The sequence below is a fragment of the Myotis yumanensis genome, unplaced genomic scaffold (assembly GCF_028538775.1).
Source record: "Myotis yumanensis isolate MYYU_CA2020_CCGP unplaced genomic scaffold, mMyoYum1.0.hap1 SCAF_16, whole genome shotgun sequence".
In the NCBI taxonomy this organism is placed as follows: Eukaryota; Metazoa; Chordata; class Mammalia; order Chiroptera; family Vespertilionidae; genus Myotis; species Myotis yumanensis.
Genome location: NW_027223767.1, coordinates 14259981 through 14278991, shown reverse-complemented (window position 1 = coordinate 14278991; position 19011 = coordinate 14259981). Strand labels below are relative to the sequence as shown.

General features: G+C 50.7%; 1 protein-coding gene across 2 annotated transcripts; it reads right to left on the bottom strand.

Moving 5' to 3' along the window:
* Positions 1 to 3613: 3613 nt before the first annotated feature.
* Positions 3614 to 17144, bottom strand: PLD2 (phospholipase D2). 2 transcript variants are annotated; one of them, XM_070393998.1, is made up of 25 exons: positions 16989 to 17144; positions 16186 to 16295; positions 15966 to 16096; positions 15704 to 15846; positions 14754 to 14859; positions 14600 to 14665; positions 14410 to 14468; positions 14178 to 14270; positions 13932 to 14084; positions 13077 to 13226; positions 9183 to 9266; positions 8958 to 9036; positions 8091 to 8201; positions 7742 to 7912; positions 7319 to 7445; positions 7019 to 7137; positions 6814 to 6927; positions 6582 to 6686; positions 6239 to 6327; positions 6019 to 6132; positions 5813 to 5862; positions 5416 to 5550; positions 5064 to 5217; positions 4586 to 4700; positions 3614 to 4327 (listed from the first exon to the last, which is right to left on the bottom strand). In XM_070393998.1, exons 2-25 carry the CDS (start codon positions 16292 to 16294, stop codon positions 4103 to 4105), a joined length of 2802 nt encoding a protein of 933 aa, XP_070250099.1. In that variant the 5' UTR covers position 16295; positions 16989 to 17144; the 3' UTR covers positions 3614 to 4102. The 2 variants fall into 2 exon arrangements, with proteins under 2 accessions (XP_070250099.1, XP_070250100.1); XM_070393999.1 differs by lacking the exons at positions 15966 to 16096; positions 16186 to 16295; positions 16989 to 17144 and having other exon boundaries at positions 14754 to 14836; positions 15704 to 15787.
* Positions 17145 to 19011: the final 1867 nt, after the last annotated feature.

Genomic DNA, 19011 nt, shown 5'->3' with positions numbered 1-19011 from the left:
CCAGTGGCCCTCAGTGTCTCCCACCACCTTGGGAGGCTGAACTTATTTTCTTCTGCCTGGGTCTAGAGCAGCGGTTCTCAACCTTCCTAATGCCGCGACCCTTTAATACAGTTCCTCATGTTGTGGTGACCCCCCACCATAAAATTATTTTTGTTACTACTTCATAGCTGTAATGTTGCTACTGTTATGAATCGTAATGTAAATATCTGATATGCAGGATGTATTTAAGCGACCCCTGTGAAAGGGTCGTTCGACCCCCAAAGGGGTCGCGACCCACAGGTTGAGAACCGCTGGTCTAGAGCAACAATTTTCTTTGTAATTTTAAATATTGATTTTGAGGGAGACAGAGAGGGAAACATCGATTTGTTGTGCCACATATTTATCCACTCATCAGTTGCTTCCTGTATGTGCCCTAACCGAGGATGGAACCTACAACCTTGGCGTGTAGGGATGATGCTCCAACCAACTGAGCTACCTGACCAGGGCTGAGCAACAATTTTCAACTGGTGTGCCCCGGCACACTGATGTGCTGCAAGAATTTTTAAAACATGCAACGCCTATGTAGTCAGGGGCACTGACCTCTTTTTTTTTTTTTAATCTTTATTGTTGAAAGTATTACAGATGTTCTTTTTTCCCCCACATTGACCTCCTCTAGCCCGCCCCCACCCCCACCTCAGGCTTTCACCACCCTATAGGAGCATTAACCTCTTTTCCCTAGATTGTCAAAAAACAAAAACAAAAACACAACAGCCAACAGAACAATAGCTGTCTGGTGTAAATGAATAAAAATTATACCTTGGTGAGGATGTGGAGAAAAAGCAACCCTCGTGCACTGCTGGTAGGAGTGCAGACTGGTGCAGCCACTGTGGAGGGAACAGTATGGAGTTTCCTCAAAAAATGAAAAATGGAACTCCCATTTGACCCAGTGATCCCACTTCTAGGAATATAGTCCAAGAAAACAGAAATACCAATCAGAAAGGACATATGCACCCCTATGTTCATAGCAGCACAATTTACCATAGCTAAGATTTGGAAACAACCTAAGTGCCCATCAGCAGATGAGTGGTTTAGAAAACTGTGGTACATCTACACGATGGAACTACGCTGCTGTAAAAGAGAAGGAACTTTTACCATTTGCATGGATAGACCTGAAGAGCGTTATGCTAAGCAAAATAAGCCAGTTGGGGAAACATATGATCTCTCTCATTTGTGGAATATAATGAACAACATAAACTGATGAACAAAAATAGATCCAGAGACGTAGAAGCATCGAACAGACCATCCAACCTCAGAGGGAAGGCGGGGGTAAGAGATCAAAGGACTTGTATGCATGCATATAAGCATAACCCATGGACACAGACAGCAGGGGGGTGAGGGCATGTGCTGGGGGGTGGGAATGGCTGGGGAGAGGTCAATGGAGAGAAAGGAGATATATGTAATACTTTAAACAATAAAATTTTTTTAAGAAAGAAAAAATATATACTTATTTTTGTCAGATCAGCAAAAATATATTTTTTGGTGTGCCACAGAATTTTAGTAATTATGTATGCCATGAGATAAAAAAAAAAGGTTGAAAATTGCTGGTCTCCTTAGAGCCAACTCTTCCAATTCCGAGCTCACTACTCTTTTCCCTGTACTTGGTGGCCTCCATTCAAGAAACTCCAGGACAAATGTTTGGGGGAGAGGGGGAGGAGGGGCGCGGTGGGAAGATACACTAACAGACAATGTGAAGCAGAAAGCCACGGTGCCCAGCCCCTGGCCCAGCCCCAGGGAGCTGCTGTTTCCACCCACTCCACAGTTAACGAGGTAATGGTCTCCTAGGGAAAGAGGCACTTAGTGCTGACAATGAGGCTAATTAGCAGAATATCAATTAGTGCCAGGGGACCGCTAAGTGTGGGAGGGGGTTTCATGTGTGGAAATGCCTTCTTCAGAGGGAGGACTGGATTGAAAAGATGGGAGCAGACAACAGCATTTCCTCTTGCCACGTCGTTAATCCACAGCACACTCCTCACTCTACTCCCTTGTGGTCCATTCTGAGACTGTGGAGTGAGGCTTGGGGGGAATGAAGTACAAGAACCAGGACCTTTGCTCAACTATTTTCTAATGGCAAAATATTTCATATTTACATAAAAAGCATGAATATATGTAATAAAAATTCATACACCCACCACCCAGCTTAAGAAAAGTCACTGTCTGGCCAGTGTGGCTCAGTGGTGCAGCATCGACCTATGAACCAGAAGGTCATGGTTTGTTTGAGTCTCCTCTATGAGGGCACATGCCCGGGTTTCAGGCTCAATCCCCAGTAGGAGGCAGCCAATTAATGATTCTCTCTCATCACTGATGTATCTATGGCTCTCTCCCTCTCCCTTCCTCTCTGAAATCATTAAACACATTTTAAAAAATAATAAGTCACTGATTCATTTGGAGGGCTCTCTGCATACCCATTATCCCTTTTTCTCCACACCTGGGAGATAATCCTTCTCAAGCTGGTGTGTGCTATACTCTCTCATAAACTATACCATTTATTTTCTCTCTTCCTTCCTCTGGAGCAGCGACATCCAGTAGGACCTTGTGCAATGACGGAAATACCTGCACTGTCCAATATGCTAGCCACTAGCAACAACTGAGCACTTGAAATGTGGGCTGTGCAAGTGATAAACTAAATGTTTAATTATTTAATTTTAATTAATTTCAATATAAACTGAAAAAAGTGGCTCATGGCTACTGTACTGGACAGTGAAGCTTCAGAACAGTCTGTATGTGCCCACGTGCCCCACAAGGATGAGGGCTTTGTTATGCTCACTTCTGTGACTCTAGAACCGTGCCTGGGAAATAGCAAGTGCTCAGTAACTAAGTCAACGACTGAATCTTTGCAGCAAGCCAGTTATGTAAGCACTAGTAGCCCTGTGCACAAATCCGTGCACCAGTAGCTTGCCAGCGCTGCTGCCCTCCTGTAGCTCCCCCCACCCCCATCACCCCCACCCCCACCCCCGTCAGAGTTTGCTGCCCTGCCCCCTCCTGTAGCTTTCTGCCACCTGCTTGTAGCTCACTGCCCCACCCTCCTGCTGATCCATGATCCAGTTGTTACCTGGTCGCTCGTTGGTTAATGGCATAACAACCATTTGCATATTACATCTTTATTATATAGGATTGTTTCCATTTCCCAGTTGGGATCACTGAGGCCCAGAGTGATGTGACTTGAGAAGGCACCTGGTAATAAGTGACCACTCCAGGATCTCGGCCCTGCTCTTCCTGGCCTAAAGCCTATACCCTTAACCACTTGGAAAGGGGCTTCCCTGAGCCTCTCCCTATGCTGTCACTTGAGGAACAGGAGGCAGCTCCTCCAGGCCCTTCTCTGTGCATCTCCCTCACGTGCAACTGCAACACCAGCTCCACTGTTCTCCAGGTAATCCTGCTTTCCTTCTGCCCAGGCAGCCGTGTGACCTTCCCCAGCACCTAGGAAACCGAGCTCCCAAAGCCACAGACAAGTACAGTGGAAATGGAGACAGCAGGAAGAAGAAAGGAGTGGGGTGGCAGGGTGAAGAAACCGGTGCTTTGTGTAGGCAGGGAGGATGGCTGAGACAGTACTCACTCCGACTGAGGAAGAGGCATGGATTTTTCCTATGCTTTTATTTATGAAACGCTTATTGAACTGATACAAAGTTAGTGTCTGGCAGCAGGATGCTGGAGGGAGTCAGTGTGCAGCTCCCACCCTCCCCACTGTGGGGGCTGAAGCCAGCAGTGGCTCCATCCTTCTCTCCACCTTGGCAGCAATGGGCTGGGAGAGGCCCTGGGGCAGAGGAAGGGAGAGAAGGGAAGGCTTGCCCCAGGAATCCTGGCAGGAGTTTCGTGTCTCCGCTGTAGCAGTGGTTTGAATTGGGCTGGAGGGAAGGTGAACTTTTCTAGGGACCCACTCCTGCCACCCAAGCCCAGGGCTGGGAATGCCCTCTCTGACTGGTTCTCAAGAAAGAGTCCTCTGTCCGTTCTCTCATCCCCTTCAGAGATGCTGCTCCCACAGGTCTCAAAGGGCACTGCCCTCAGTCCTCAGGGGCAGGGAGCCAGACCTGGTGGAGCTGGTGACCTCTTCTGGCTGGAGCCCCAGCTATGTCCACACTTCTAGGGGCATCACACCTTCCTTACTACTCAGTGGGGGCAACAAAGACTCATCCTCCAGGAACTTGAGGGGAAAGTGGACCAGATGGCCCTTGACCTGGGTGAGCTCAGACCGGGCCAACGGAGGGCTGACAATGGCTAGGGGCTCCACAGCCACGTACTCCCGGAGTGTCCGCAGTGAACGTGTGGCATTGGACGGCAGGCAGCGGAAGATCTGGGAGGGAGGTGGGGCAGAGAAGCCAATAAGACTTGGGGAGACTTTGTCAAGAGCCCAAGCTTAACTAAGCTGGAAGCCCACATCCCCATACCAACCCTGAGCCACTGAATCCCATGATATGCCCCCAGAGTCTCACGCACCTTCTGAGTATGGCTGTGTGGTGGGGCTTCTCTCCATCCCACTCTGAACAGGATAATCCATGAACCCCCCATCCCCCCCACACACACACCCCAGTCCTCTCCCTGGAGCTCCCACCTGCTCATAAATATTGGCATTGCTTTCCGCTGTGTCTTGCCACAACTGGAAGAAGTCATCACAGATGGGGTCTCGGAGATCCAAGTCTGGCCGGGCATCCGCCCCAAGAATCACGCTGCATGAGAAAGGGGTCCCAGCAGGACCATATTAAGATCCTCAGAGAGCCTGAATACCAGGAAAGTCATGCTGTGCCTACCCAGGTCATCCAAAGTGGATGCAATGCTAAACAGTAAAATAGTATCAACGAGCCTTCATGTGTCTCTACTTTGATGACCACGATGTATTGAAAAACATACCAAATTAGTTTTAAAGTATTTTTTCTCATTTTTTGGTGCCCCTACTTTGCTGGCACCCCAAACTTGATTAGTTTGCCTATTGGGAAATGCAGTAGTATGTCTAAGCAATCCCCCCCACCCCCTCAAAAGGTAGATCCCCCTCCCCCTGCTGCCACGCCCTGTAGAGCCCACCCAGGCTCTACCTGAAGCAGTGCTTCCGCAAGCTCAAGGCAAACCTGCCCGCCTGGTACTCCACACCATCCATGAGGGACGGCTCCATCTCCGTGTCCTCGATCAGCACGGCCAGTTCGCTGTCCCGCTTCCCCAGCAGGCTCCGGTCATTGATGTTCGCAGAGCCTGGGGTGGGCGCAGGACACATTGGGCCTGTCTGAACCCAGGGTGACCCTCTTCACCCCATCACCTCTACCAGAGCACATGCCTGTGGGCAACACGCCTTCTTTGGCCTCCATCCCCAACTGGGCCTCCCTTCACCCCGCTGCCCTTCACGCCTCTCCCACCCGCTCTTGCTGCCAGGGACTCAGACCCAGCACTGACCGATGATGACTGTGCGATCGTCAGCAATAAGCATCTTGCTGTGGATGTAGATGAGCTCTGAGACTGGGTGCCCACACAGCTCTCCGTGTGTGCGGAGCCCACAGATAGATATATAGTCCCGCCATGCTGTCCCCACTGAAAGCGAGAGAGATCGGGGGAGGGGGGTGAGATGACAGGTGCCCTCCATGTGCATATGGAGCCCTGGCCCATCCACCTCCTCGCTTCAGAGCCCAGTCTATACACTTCTCCCTCCAGGGAAAGACCACCTGTGGTCTCAGGGCAGCAGCCCCAGAAGCACACAGGAATAATAGACTCCTTCCCCGCCCTGGGTCTCCAGGTCCCCCGTCTTCCCCTCCCAAGGGGTCCAGGGCTTGAACCTCCAGCCCCCAGAACTCACTGGCTGCTTTGAGGCGATGTAGGATTGAATATTCCCCTCGACACAGGGTCCTGAGGGGAAAGAGTGGGGGAGAGAAATAAAGGCTGGAGGAGGGAAGGGGGGATGTCTGGAGAGAGGAAGACCTCAAAGGTCTAGTGGGAAGGGATCAGGATAGAATCAGGAGGGGGCAGGGTGGATGGGGCCATGGAGACCCCATAGAAGGGCACCTGTAAGTGAAGTGCAGAATGGCCTGGATGGAGTTCCCACCACCTGTGGAGATGTCACCCTCAAAACCGGGAAGCAGGGGCAGAAGCACGTAGACTCGGAAGCATTGCCCTTGCCTGGGAAGTGGCGAGAGTCAGAGGTGTGATTTCTCCCCAAAGCCCCGCCCCTCCAGTTGGGCTTAAACCACGCCCTCAGTTCCCCCCACCTGCCAGTCCACCTTACTTGTGGGCCTTCAGGATTCTGTCCACAATCTCATCGCCCACCTTGTTCAGAACCGTCCGTCCATCTGAGCAGCTAATGAAGAACTGATTCTGGGGCAGGGACCAAAGAGATATCAGCAGCCAAGCCCCTGCCCTGCTCTCAGCTCCCGGCTGCCATCCCCATCTCCAGGCTCCAGGCCTCAGCCCTAGGCTCCCGTTTTCCCCCAGGCCCAGCTATACCAGCCCATCAGCACCGATCTGCTGACATCCTAAGTCTCTCTCCTGGGACATCCCCTCCACTCGCTCTCCTCCTACCCTTCCCCCCGTCCCCCCTCCCCCCCACCCCCCACCCACACCAGTCAGACCTCAATGTAGAGGAAGTGCTGGCTTTCCCTGATGGTGTGCAGGTAGGCATTGAGGATGGAGTTCTCCAAAGTCCCCGCTGACCAGCGGTCCACTGACCGCAAGACCTGGGGGAATGGCAAATATGAGGTGGTGCCTGACCCCAGGAGGGGCGGAGTCTGGAGGGCTCTCAGCTCAAGGAGAGTGGGCTGAAGGGAGGGGAGTGGGGGCAGGTTGAAGTCAGTCCGGCCTCACCTGCACCGTGGTGCACTGCCCCCCTGGGAGTGTGAAGGGGAGCTGGTGTGCAGTGCTGGTGGACTTGGGCAGCAGGTAAGGGTACATGGGTGTCTTGTACTTGGCCTTGGTAGTCTGGGGGGGAGGGATGGCAGAGTCAGTGGGAGGAGGCAAGCTGCCCCTGGCTCCCTCCCAACCTCCAGCATCCACAGGAGCGAGGGAGCACCTTGGTGAAGTTCCAACGCTGGATGAAGTGCCGGGCCAGGTCTCGGGCAGGTGGGCCGTGGACAACCACTCCAACATCCCGCCATGGCATCCGGGCTGTGGTCGCCCTGTCAATGAAATCTGGGGATCCCAGAAAGAGGTCAGGGCTGGTTTCTTGGGGACACGTGAGGCAGGGAGGAGGAGCAGCTGACCAGAGGAAAGGCTGCATTATCCTTAACCCAGCTTGTCCCATTCTCAGTCACCGCCCAGACTTTTGCCCCTGCTCCCAGCTCTCGGGGACTTTGGGGGAGGGAACCCTCACCGTCAAAAGGCCGGTCCAGCTGTACCCAGTCCTTAGTGATAAGATTGCTGTAGTCCTTGCCCAGCCAGAAGAGTTGGTTGTGAGAGAAATCTGGGGTGGCTGTAGAGTCTGAGCACGTGGTGGGAGGCTGTGAGGGGAACACACCCAAGCCATGGGCAAGGAGAGGTCATGGGGCCATACAGAGCCAGGGCCAAAGAGAAGAGAGGAACACTGAAAGAGTATGAAACAGGGACAGAGACACAGAGTAAGAATGAAACGGACAGTCTGACTTCCCAGCACTCCCCTTCAGCTGCACTTCCTAGAGGAATTGGGGTGGCGGGTGGGAGTGGTTAGTGGAAATGAGGGGAAAGGCTGGAGCTGGGAAGGGGTATAGATTTAGGTTAGCTGAGTTTGGGGGTGTTCAGGAAGACCGTGGGGGGTTACCTCTGGGGCAGCTGATTCAGAGGCGTCTCCAAGGTCAGTCAGTCGGTAGTGCAGGTCATCCCAGCGGCCATAGGCGAGATCCAGCCCTCCCAAGAAGGCCACAACTTGGTCCACCACCAGTAGCTTCTCATGATGGGCCCACAATGTCACATGGTCTGGGTGACGCATCACCTGGAGCAGGTATGGAGCAGTTCATGAGGGTGGGCTTAGGCGAGAGAAAGACAAGAGGTAATGTTGGGAGGGAAGTGGAAAGAGAAGGATACGATGCTTAAGGAAAGGGAGGGTTGAGAGGATGGGAAGGGTGGTGAGGAGGGCTGTATGAGGGAAGGGTCTCTGAGGTGTGAGTCACCTTTATGTTGGGGTGCAGCAGCATCAGAGCCCTCTTGCTATAGCCACTGTTGATGCTCAAGGCCAGCTCCACTTCCTTAAACAGTAGGACGGACACACGGACACCCTCCTCCTGGTGGTGCACAAGGTATCATATCCTAATGCCTCTCTCAGAATGGCCCCTTCCCACTTTCCCAAACCCTTCCCCTGGCTCAGGATTCCTGAATGTCCCCCTACCCAGCCTGGAGAACCTCGATGCTCTGCCACTTACCCGGCTTTGATGCTTGCAAAGCACTTAGCAATGGGTGAGCAATGCATTCACTCACTCATCCACCTATATACCTACCCACCTATCTATCACTATCCATCCATCCTCCCAACCATTTGTTCATCCTCTTATCTACTGTCTATCATTCATCCAACTACTCACCCACCTTCCTATTGATCCACCTTTCCAAACTCAAATCCTTCTATATATCTCCTTTTCCATCATTTACCTATCTATTTGCCCACCCACTTTCCATTATCCATGTAGCTTTCCTCCTGTCCGTCAACATCTATGGATGCCCCCAACATGGTAGACATTGTGCCTTGTACTGGAACTAGTGATATTAATCAGTCCAATGGGAAATAGACATGAACACCCCCAGGTAACACAATAAAGTACAGTGGGCACTGGGAGGGCAGTCTATACCAGGTAGAGGAGCATGAAGAGGGAGGTGTCAGTTCTTCTTAGGGAAGAGGAGGAGAAGATGATGTTTGCCAGACACTGAGCCAAGATGGGCATGTTTCCTCCCCTTGAAGCCTTGGATTCCTATGTTCCTTCATGCTTCCATCCCTTCTAGCCAATCCCACTACACCTCCCCTCCAGCCTGACCACTCTCCTCACCGCCTTTTTCTTGAGCATAACGTCCAATCTCCAGTCATCTGAATGGGCTGGACGCTTCAGGTAAATCTCAGGACTCAACCTAGGATTCAGGGAAGGGGTTGAGGAGGGTAAGCTAAGCCCCAGACAACCAGCCACACCTCCCTTTCCACTCCCTCCTGGGATCCATAGTTGATCTGTCATAGGCCCTATCCCAAACCTTCTTGCTTGGGCTTTTCCCCTACATACCACCAGTCTGTGATGAAAATCTCCTCTTGAGCTCGAAGAATGGCATCTGCCACAGCAGCAAAGTAACCTGCCCCATTCACAAACCTGGGGGGAGGCCAAGCCAAGGAGGTCAGGGGAGTCAGAAAGCTCTGGAGAGTGAAGACCAGAGGATAGCCATGGGTCAGAGGCGACAGCAGGGTCAAAGATCAATAGTGATCAGAATGGTCAGATGGTATCAGATATATGAAAGTGGGATAAATTTGCCAATATGAGCAAAAAAAAATTAAAAATTAGGAAAGATAATAAAGTAAGGAAAATGACTAAAGATTGTGAAGATTAATACTTCACACATAAAGATTTCCAACAAAGGATATCAACCAACTGAAAAGTGAACAAAGAATAAGAACAGTTCACAGAGGAAATTATAATGATCCTATATAATAAAAGACTAATATGCAAATCGACCTAACAGCAGAACGACTGGTTGCTATGACACTCACTGACCACTAGGGGGCAGACACTCAATGCAGGAGCTGCCCTCTAGTGGTGAGTGCTCTCCCACAGGGGAAGTGCCCCTCAGCCAGAAGCCGGGCTCACAGCTGGCAAGTGCAGTGGCAGGTGGGAGTCTCTCCCGCCTCCACTGCAGACAGGTGGTAAGGAACAAGGGGTCCCAGACTGAGAGAGCCCCAGACATCCCCCAAGGGGTCCCAGACTGCCAGAGAGGGCGCAGGCCGGGCTGAAGGACCTCCCCACCCCCAGTGCACAAATGTCGTGCACTGGGCCTCTAGTCAAATATAAGAAAAGATATTCAACTTCACTAGTAAGCAAAAAAACTGTGATAAAGTGAAATAACATTTTTTAATTCACTAAATTGGCAAAAATTAAAATCACTGGTAAAATTCAATGTTAGCATATGAGGAAGTAAATATTCTCATAGACTATGGATACATTGGTTATAACCTTTTTATTTTTTTAAAAAAATATATTTTATTAATTTTTTACAGAGAGGAAGGGAGAGAGATAGATAGTTAGAAACATAGATGGGAGAGAAACATCGATCAGCTGCCTCCTGCACATCTCCCACTGGGGATGTGCCCGTAACCCAGATACATGCCCTTGACCTGAATTGAACCTAGGACCTTTCAGTCCGCAGGCCGACGCTCCATCCACTGAGCCAAACCGGTTTCGGCGGTTATAACCTTTTTAGATGACAACTTGGCAGTATCTATCTGAATGTTAGATGTACATATGCATTAAAACCACTAAATTCACATAGTAATTCTATTTCTAGGAATATATCCTATTAAATGCTTGTGCAAAGATTATGTTCATTGCGGCATTACTTATAAGAATGAAAAATGGGGAAAATGTAAAAAATGGGGCCTGGCCAGTGTGGCTCAGTGGTTGAGCATTGACCTATGAACCAGGAGATCACGGTTCGATTCCCAGTCAGGGCACATGCCCAGGTTGCAGGCTCAATCCCTGGTAGGGGGTGTGATCAATAACTCTTTCTCATCATTGATGTTTCTATCTCTCTCTCCCTCTCCCTTCCGCTCTCTGAAATTAATAAAAACATTTAAAAAAGAAAGTAAAAAATGGGGAAAAAACCTAAACACCTAATCTCTAATACATGTATTAAGTGAAAAAATGTCACAGAAGAGAGTACATGATCTCATTTACATTAAAACAAAAAGTAACAAATAAGAATATGAAAATATGCAGAAAAAAATCTGGGAGGATAAATTTCAAACTGTTGGCAGGGTTACTTCTGAGGTGAAAAAAGGGATTGTTGGGAGGATGTATAGGGAAGAAGTAAGGGCTGGCGGGGAAAGGGAATAAAGGATTACACAATGAGTGGGAACTTTAATTTTGTTAATGTGTTTGACTTTTATTTATTTTTTAAATCCTTATCTGAAGATTTTTTTCCATTGATTTTTTTTCTTTTAAAAAAAAACATTTTATTGATTTCAGAGAGGAAGGGAGAGGGAGAGAGAGATAGAAACATCAATGATAGGAGAGAATCATTGGTTGGCTATCTCCTGCATGCCCCACACTGGGGATCGAGCTCACAACCTGGGCATGTGCCCTTGACCGGAATTGAACCAGGGACTCTTCAGTCTGCAGTCCGGCGCTCTCTCCACTGAACCAAACCGGCTAGGGTTGCATTGATTTTTATTTTTATTTTCTTTTTATTTTTTTGCATTGATTTTTAGAGAGAGTGGAAGGGAGAGGGAGAGACAGAGTGAGAGAAACATCAATGTGAGAGAGAACCAAGGTACATGGCCTTGACCAGAACCGAACCTGGAACCCTTCAGTCTGTGGGCCAATGCTCTATCCACTGACCCAAACTGGCTAGGGCAACGTGTTTGACTTTTTTTTTTTAAATATATTTTATTGATTTTTTACAGAGGAAGGGAGAGGGATAGAGAGCCAGAAACATCAATGAGGGAGAAACATTGATCAGCTGCCTCCTGCACACCCCCCACTGGGGATGTGCCCGCAACCAAGGTACATGCCCTTGACTAGAATCGAACCCAGGACCCTTGAGTCCACAGGCCGACGCTCTAGCCACTGAGCCAAACCGGTTCTGGCGTGTTTGACTTTTTAATAACATTCTAGTATGATGGTTCACAGCAGGGTCTTAACCTAGCCTGCCTGGATTTGAATCCTGGTGCCACTGCTTACAAGGTGTGTGGCCCTGGGCCAGTTACCTAACTTCTCCTTGCCTTGGTTTTCTCATCTGTAAAATGCAGATAACTATACCTGCCTTGTAGGGTTGTTGTGGAGAATCAGTAAGTTAATACATATAAAACACTTAAAACAGTTCCTGGCACATAGTAAGTGCTACATAAGTACTAGCTATTATTATTCTCAAGTTAAAAACAAATCTCAACACCCCTTCCATCCTTCCATGACTGCCCCCCTGCCGATCGTAAAAGTCAACCTCCTCAGCTTAGTATTCGGGGACAGGTCAGGGGCTGCGGACTCCCAGGCTCTTCTCTGGCCACTCCTCCTCACTCCACAACAGTCAGACCAGTGGTTCCCAAACACACCAGGCTATTTCTAGCTTTTCTGCATGGACAGCCCTCCTCCATTTTCTTTATCTTGCTAAGGCAAACCTCAGGGTTACTGCCTTCTGGAAGCGCAGTCCAGACATTCCCACGCTGGGGCAGACACCGCTCCTATCCTGAATCTACCACCAGCATGGTGAGCTCCCATTGTTTTGTGAATGAATCACCCACTGAACTCTTATTCCTGGCACTGGACACGGCATAGAGTACTGCTTAGGAAATGTTTATAAATAAAATGAATAAATCAGAGAGATTTGAGGAGATCATAGAGAACAGAAAGTCTGGTCAGTGTGGTGAAAGGGGGTTTACAAGATCACAGGAGGTCAGATTGTTCAGGGATCAGAAGAGATTACCAAGTTTGGGAGTGAGAAATATCAGAGGAGCCCTAGCAGGTTTGGCTCAGTGGATAGAGCGTTGGCCTGTGGACTGAAGGGTCCCGGGTTCGATTCCAGTCAAGGGCATGTACCTCTCGGTTTCAGGCTCCTCCCCAGCCCAGGCCCTGGTCGGGGTATGTGCAGGAGGCAACCAATCGATATGTTTCTCTCACATCAATATTTCTCTCTGTCTTTCCCTCTCTCTTCCACTCTCTCTAAAAATCAATGGCAAAATATCCTCGGGTGAGAATTAAAAAAAAAAGAAGAAGAAGAAGAAATATCAGAGGATAATTAGAGAGATCAGTGTGTTTAAAGAGGTCAGGGGGTTGGAGAGATTCAAGAAGTCAAAGAGGGAGGTTACTGAGGTCAGAAGGGGTTAATGGAGATAAAAGAGAATCAAAGACTCCACACCAAGGGGGTCCAGAAGGCCACAGAAGGCACAGAGCTCAGCAGGCGCATCAGTGTCTTACCACCGAGCCAAAGTCCCAGGCCGGGGTGGAGCATAGCTTTCATGCCGGTGCAGCTGCAGGAAGTCTCTGCCCGGGCCCTGGGCCAGCTCAGTGATTTCCTGGCCCCACCAACGGGCCTGCCGGTAGCTGCTGCACTTGAGAATCAGGGACCTGGACGGGAACAAAGAGACGGACCACAACCCTCACCCTCAGGACCTCTGGTCTGGCGCGGAAACCTCCCCACTTTAGCTATCCTACTTTCCCCACTTCCTCCCTTAGCCCCTAAATCACGACTCCATAGGGACAGGGCATATATCTGCCTTATTCATAGTTGGGTTCCTGGCACCTAGTATTATGTCAGGCACACAGGTTTGTCAAATGAATAAATGAATGAATGGAGTGCATTTCTTTTACATCAAGACTCCCTCCCTTGCCCTGACCAGTTTGGCTCAGTGATAGAGCGTCAGCCTGCAGACTGAAGGGTCCCAGGTTCGATTCCGGTCAAGGGCATGTACCTCGGTTTCAGGCACATCCCCAGTAGGGGGTGTGCAGGAGGCAGCTGATCGATGTTTCTCTCTCATGGATGTTTCTAACTCTCTATCCCTCTCCCTTCCTTTCTGTAAAAAAGCAATAAAATATATTTTTAAAAAGAAAAAAAAAAAAAGAGTCCCTCCCTCAAGCTTACACTCAGCCCCTTTCTCTGGGCCTAGACGCTAAGAGCAATCCCAAGCATCTGGCTAGAACCGTTCCCTGGTTCCAAATCAAGGCCAGCTCCAGGGGCATGGAAATGCCTTCCCTTCTTCCACAAAACTCCCCTCAGGGCCCTAGGCTGGCTATTGACTCATCAGGCATCTGTCCACACCAGAGAGGTCTTACCTGTGGGAGGTGTCGATCCGGACTCCATACCGTGTCTCTGTGCTCCTTTTCCCCACCTGCACGCCGAAGCCAGGGTCGAAGAGCTGAACAAACGAGATGGTGCCTGTCTCGAGGCACATGTAGAGCAGGAAGGAGTCCTTCACCACCAGCCACCTGGAGCAGAAGGGCTCTGTCTGTTCCTCCCTGTCCCTGGGACCTCCTTCCTCATCCCGACCCAAGGCCCAGCTGTTCCACCCTAGGCCTCACCTCTTGGACCAGCGATAGCAAACTTGGTCTCGGCCACAGCAGGTAAAGCCAGGAACACGGTGGCCACCGGAGCGCTTCCGGATCACCCCTTCCCTGTGGGAAAAATCAGGAAGAGATGCTGGATGGGGAGCCCAGACCCCCAGCCCACCCTTCACTTCATCCCCCATTCTCAGGCAGTGATTCAGACACAGGCATTTTACAGGTGGCTGGCTGAGGGGTGTCAGACACTTACAGTCCTTTGGATCCAAGCTCTGGGATAAAAGACAGCTGACTGACTTCCAGGAACTCCGTCTGCAGAAGGAACAGGCTCAGAGGACAGACTCTAGTTTTCAGGCCCTACTGACCGCAGTCCTCTGCCCCATGGGGGTCTGATTATCTTGCTCCTCCTAAGAAGACCCAGGCAGCCAGCCCCTGAACCTTACCATGGCATGGTAGTTGCGGTAGAAAGACATGGTCAGGAGGCGGTTGAGGTAATTCTCCAAGTATTTCTGAAGTAGAAACGGGAGACAGAAACAGATGGGACCAGAGCCGCTTGCACACCAACGCCTTCCCTGAGGGCCTGGTGTGTGGTCGCACCTGTTTGCTGGATGCATGTCTGGTGGAGCCCTCAGGACCTGCTCGGGGTAGAGAGGGCATCTCTCTGTCGGCTGCCTCTCGGGCTGGAGGATAGGGAATAGCAAAGCTGTGGAAGGGATGGGGTGAGGGTCAAGTAAGAGCTGGGAGGCTGAGCACCTGGGTTCCTGAAGCACTAGAGATGGGGCCTTGGAGAAAGGAAGGAGACCTAGAGGCTGGCAGAAGGAAGGCCCCCTATGCTGAGAATGGAGATAAGAAATGGAGAAGCCCAGTTGGTATGGCTCAATGGTTGGGCATCGACCTATGAACCAGGAGGTCAAGGTTCGATTCTGGGTCAGGGCACATGCCCAGGTTGTGGGCTCCATCCCCAGTAGGGGGCATGCAGGAGGCAACTGATCAATGATTCTCTCTCATCACTGATGTTTCTATCTCTCTCCCTCTCCTTTTCTCTCTGAAATCAATAAAAATATATTTTTAATATAAACATCAATGATGAGAGAGAGTCACTGATCAGTTGCCTCCTGCACGCCCCCTACTGGGGATCGAGCCCACAACCCTGGCATGTGTCCTTGACTGGAATCGAACGTGGCACCCTTCAGTCCACAGGTTGACACTCTATACACTGAGCCAAACTGGCTAGGGCAAAAATATTTTTTATTTTTTTAAAAAGAAAGAAACGGAGGAGGCTGCCAAGGGCATTTTGGGCATCCAGCCCGGCTAAGATACTGGCACAGAACCATGGACAGAGAGAGCTGAGCAGGGAAGGTTTCCTGGTAACCAGGGTCAGGGGAGAAGGCTCAGTGGCCAGTTCGGGGAGGAAAGCCCCTGAGGCAGGAGAAGTTGGAGTCTGGGGGCAGACTAGGCAGAAGGATTGACGGGGGGTTGGGGCAGTGACAGCTACCACAGGGCGAGGTGGCCTGCCCTTCACAGGAAGCAGTCTGGTCCTCCCTCACCGAGCCAGAGGGAGCAGACTCATCAAGACTTTGTGTCTCAGGAGGTCCCGGTGTAGCTCCTGGAAGTGTCGGAACTTCTTCTTGGTTGTCCAGGTGAAGTCCCCATGAGTCAAGCGGACGGAATACAGAGTGCAGGTTCCTACCTGGGGGTGTGAGGAACTGAATGGATATTCCCTGGTTGGGGTGCAACCCCCAACTCTGGCCAGTGCTCCTGTAACCCTCCCTCCCCCGGCCCCCCAACCTTTGGTCCCAGCCCAGCTACCTTGGATCCACTGGTATATCTTTCAGTGCCCACCACTTGGGCGGTGACAGGAACCCCAGGGGCGAACACCAAGGGGTGCATTTTCAGAGGCTGAAGGTCATAGATGGCCAGAAAGGGGTGCATCCGATCAGCTGGGAGGAAAGAAAGTGGAAGAGTGTAGACTCCAGGAGGTCTCAGCCCCCTCCCCCTCCTCTCCCTGAGCGCCGTGCTCCCTGTGTACCTGGGTCCTCTCCCTCCCTCAGAGTGTCCACCTCATCGGGCTCCATCTGTAACTGGCTGGAGTCCAGGTCGCCCCCGGAAGAGAAGAGGCTCTCTGGGCTAGCCGCCATCCTAGGAGCAGGGGGAAACCTCAGAGAAATGATCTGCCCTGCAGAACTGCCCCTCCTATCTCACCCCCAAGGCTCTCCACTTCCCACAGGTCCCCTCTTCTTACCCACCCGCCTAGCTTCCCATAACTCCAGTCTCCCTGATTGCGGCCTCATCACCTGCAAAACCCCTCCAACCCGCCTCTAACATCCATCCCGACCCCAGTCTTTCATCCAGAACCCCTGGATCCCGCCTCCTGCTCTGTGAGCAGGGCGTGCAGCCAGGAACACCCAGTCAGGCCCCGATATCGCTGAACTGGGGCAGAGCAGAAGCCAGGGAGAGGGGCCCCGGGGGCGCCAGGGGCCGGGAGCCGCGGGGACTCGGGTTAGGCCAGCCCGGCTGGGAGGGGGGAATCCCTGCGGGAAAGAGGAAGTTCCGCGCTCTCCGCCTGGCAGGGAAACCCCAAAATCTGAGAGTGCGGCTGAGTCAGGAGACTCCGCAGCCCGGGCTCATGCTGGACCCCGCCCGACTTCCTGGGCCCCGGTCCTCCGCGCTCCCCTCCCCGGACCCCTTACTGGGGCAGCCCGAGCCAGCGCCGCCGCGGGGTCGCGAGCAGATGGAGCAGAGCTGAGCCGGAGCGGGAGCCCCCACCCCAGCGATCCCGGGCCGGGCGGCGCTCGGGGCCTGCCCTCGGGGGCGGGACGGCCCCCGCCTCACCTCCGCGCGATCCTCGTCGGGTCCGTCCCGCCCCCGCCGTTCTGCGCGCCGCCCTGGGCCGGGGGGGTCCTCCTCTGTTCTGCGGGGCTGCGCGCCGGCTCCGTGCGGCGGTCGGGCGCCGTCAGCCGGTCCGTCCGTCTGTCCCGCGCCGTCGGTCCGGGTGTGCCCTGCTGCCTCCCTGTGGGCGCTCGACGCGGCGCACCGCACCTCCCCTTGGCGCGGCCCCCGGGCGCTTTCCGGCCCCAACGGAGACGCGCCTCCCGGTGGGGACCTGCGGCTGTTCCTTCCCGGGCGGGCAGTGAGCCACACCGGATACCTCCCGGCCGGCGTTTGTAGATGGGAGGGGAGATAAAAGGCCCGAGGGATGGTGGCCATAAAGTCAATGTACGCAGGCTTGCGTTCTTTCATTCATTCAACAGTTTTTGCGCACTTGCTCCATGCGAGACGTGAAGCTTACAGAAGTGAGCGAGACAGTCGCGGGAGCTGCTGTCCTGGAACTTACAGCGTAGGAGGAAACAGGAACATGTTCAGGTTGTAAAGGACAATCTATTTCAAAACACTTGAGAGCAGATTTCTTTATCTCTTCTTTGGAGGGACATTTGGGTTGTTTCTAGTTTTTATCTCTGTGAATAAAGCTCCTATAACGTTCCTGTGTCCGTCTGTGCAGATACATGTTTTCATTTCTCTTGGGTAAATAGCTAGGAGGGGAGTTGCTGGGTCATAGGGTAACTGTGCTTTAACCTTGTAAGAAACTGCCAAGCTGTTTTCCAAAACAGTTGTCTCATCTGACATTTTCAGTTGCTCCTCACATGGCCAACATTTGATGCTGCCAATCTTTGCAGGGCTAGCCATCCCAATATGTAAAGTCATACATCGCTGTAGTTTTATTTGTACTTCTCTGATCATTGAACATGTTGACCATATGTCATGTGCATATTGGCCATTTGTAGATCTTTTGTAGTCTGTTAAGTCTTCACTAAGTTTTTTTTAAAATCACGTTGTCTTATTATTGAATTGTAGGAGTTCTAGATATATATTTGGATACAAATCCTCTATCAGATATATGTAATGCAAATATTTTCCTCTAGAATGTGGCTCGTCCTTTTAAAATAATGGTGCCTGTTAAGGTTGTGGGTTCCATTCCCCGTCTGGGCACATACAAGAATCAACCAATGAATACATAAATAAGTTGGACAACAAATCAATGTTTTTTTTTCCCTTCCACTCCCCCCAAAAAATCAATAAATAAATTTTAAAATTTTTAAATAAAATAATGGTGCCTTTTAAAGAGCAGAAGTTTTTTTATTTTGATTAATTGGTGGTATATAGGCTATATTATTTAGCAATAAAAGTGCATAAAATATAAAATAGTGCAGTCACCTTGGAAAAGTTCCTCAAACTGTTAAGCATAGAGTTTTCATATGGCCCAGCAATGCCACTCCTACATATATACCCAAGAGAACTGAAAACGTGTCCACACAAAAACTTGTATATGAATGCACATGGTAATATTACTCAAATAATCCAAAACTAGAAACAACCCAAATGTCAATCAACTAATCAATAGACACACAAAATGTGGTTTAATCTCTACAGTCGGATATTATTCAGCCATAAAAAAGGACGGTGTCCTGATACGCTACAACATGGATGAATCTTGAAAACATGTTAAGTGAAATAAACCAGACACAAAAGAACCACATTATGTATGACTCTTTTGTATGAAATGTCCAGAAGAATAAATCCATAGTGATAGAAAGTAGATTAGTGGTTGCCAGTAGCTGGGGAGAAGGACAGGGGAGTGACTGCTAATGGGTATAGACTTTCTTTTGAGGGTAATGTTATAAAATTGTTATAAAATTGGTTGTGACGGTTGCCCAGCTCTGTGACTACACTAAAAACCACTGAACTGTATGCTTTAAAAGGGTGTTTTTTATTTAATAAAGTTTTATTTTTCAAAATGTACAGCTGGCGGGACCTGTTGTTCATGCATCTTCGCCAGGAGCTGGGGCGTCCCCACCCT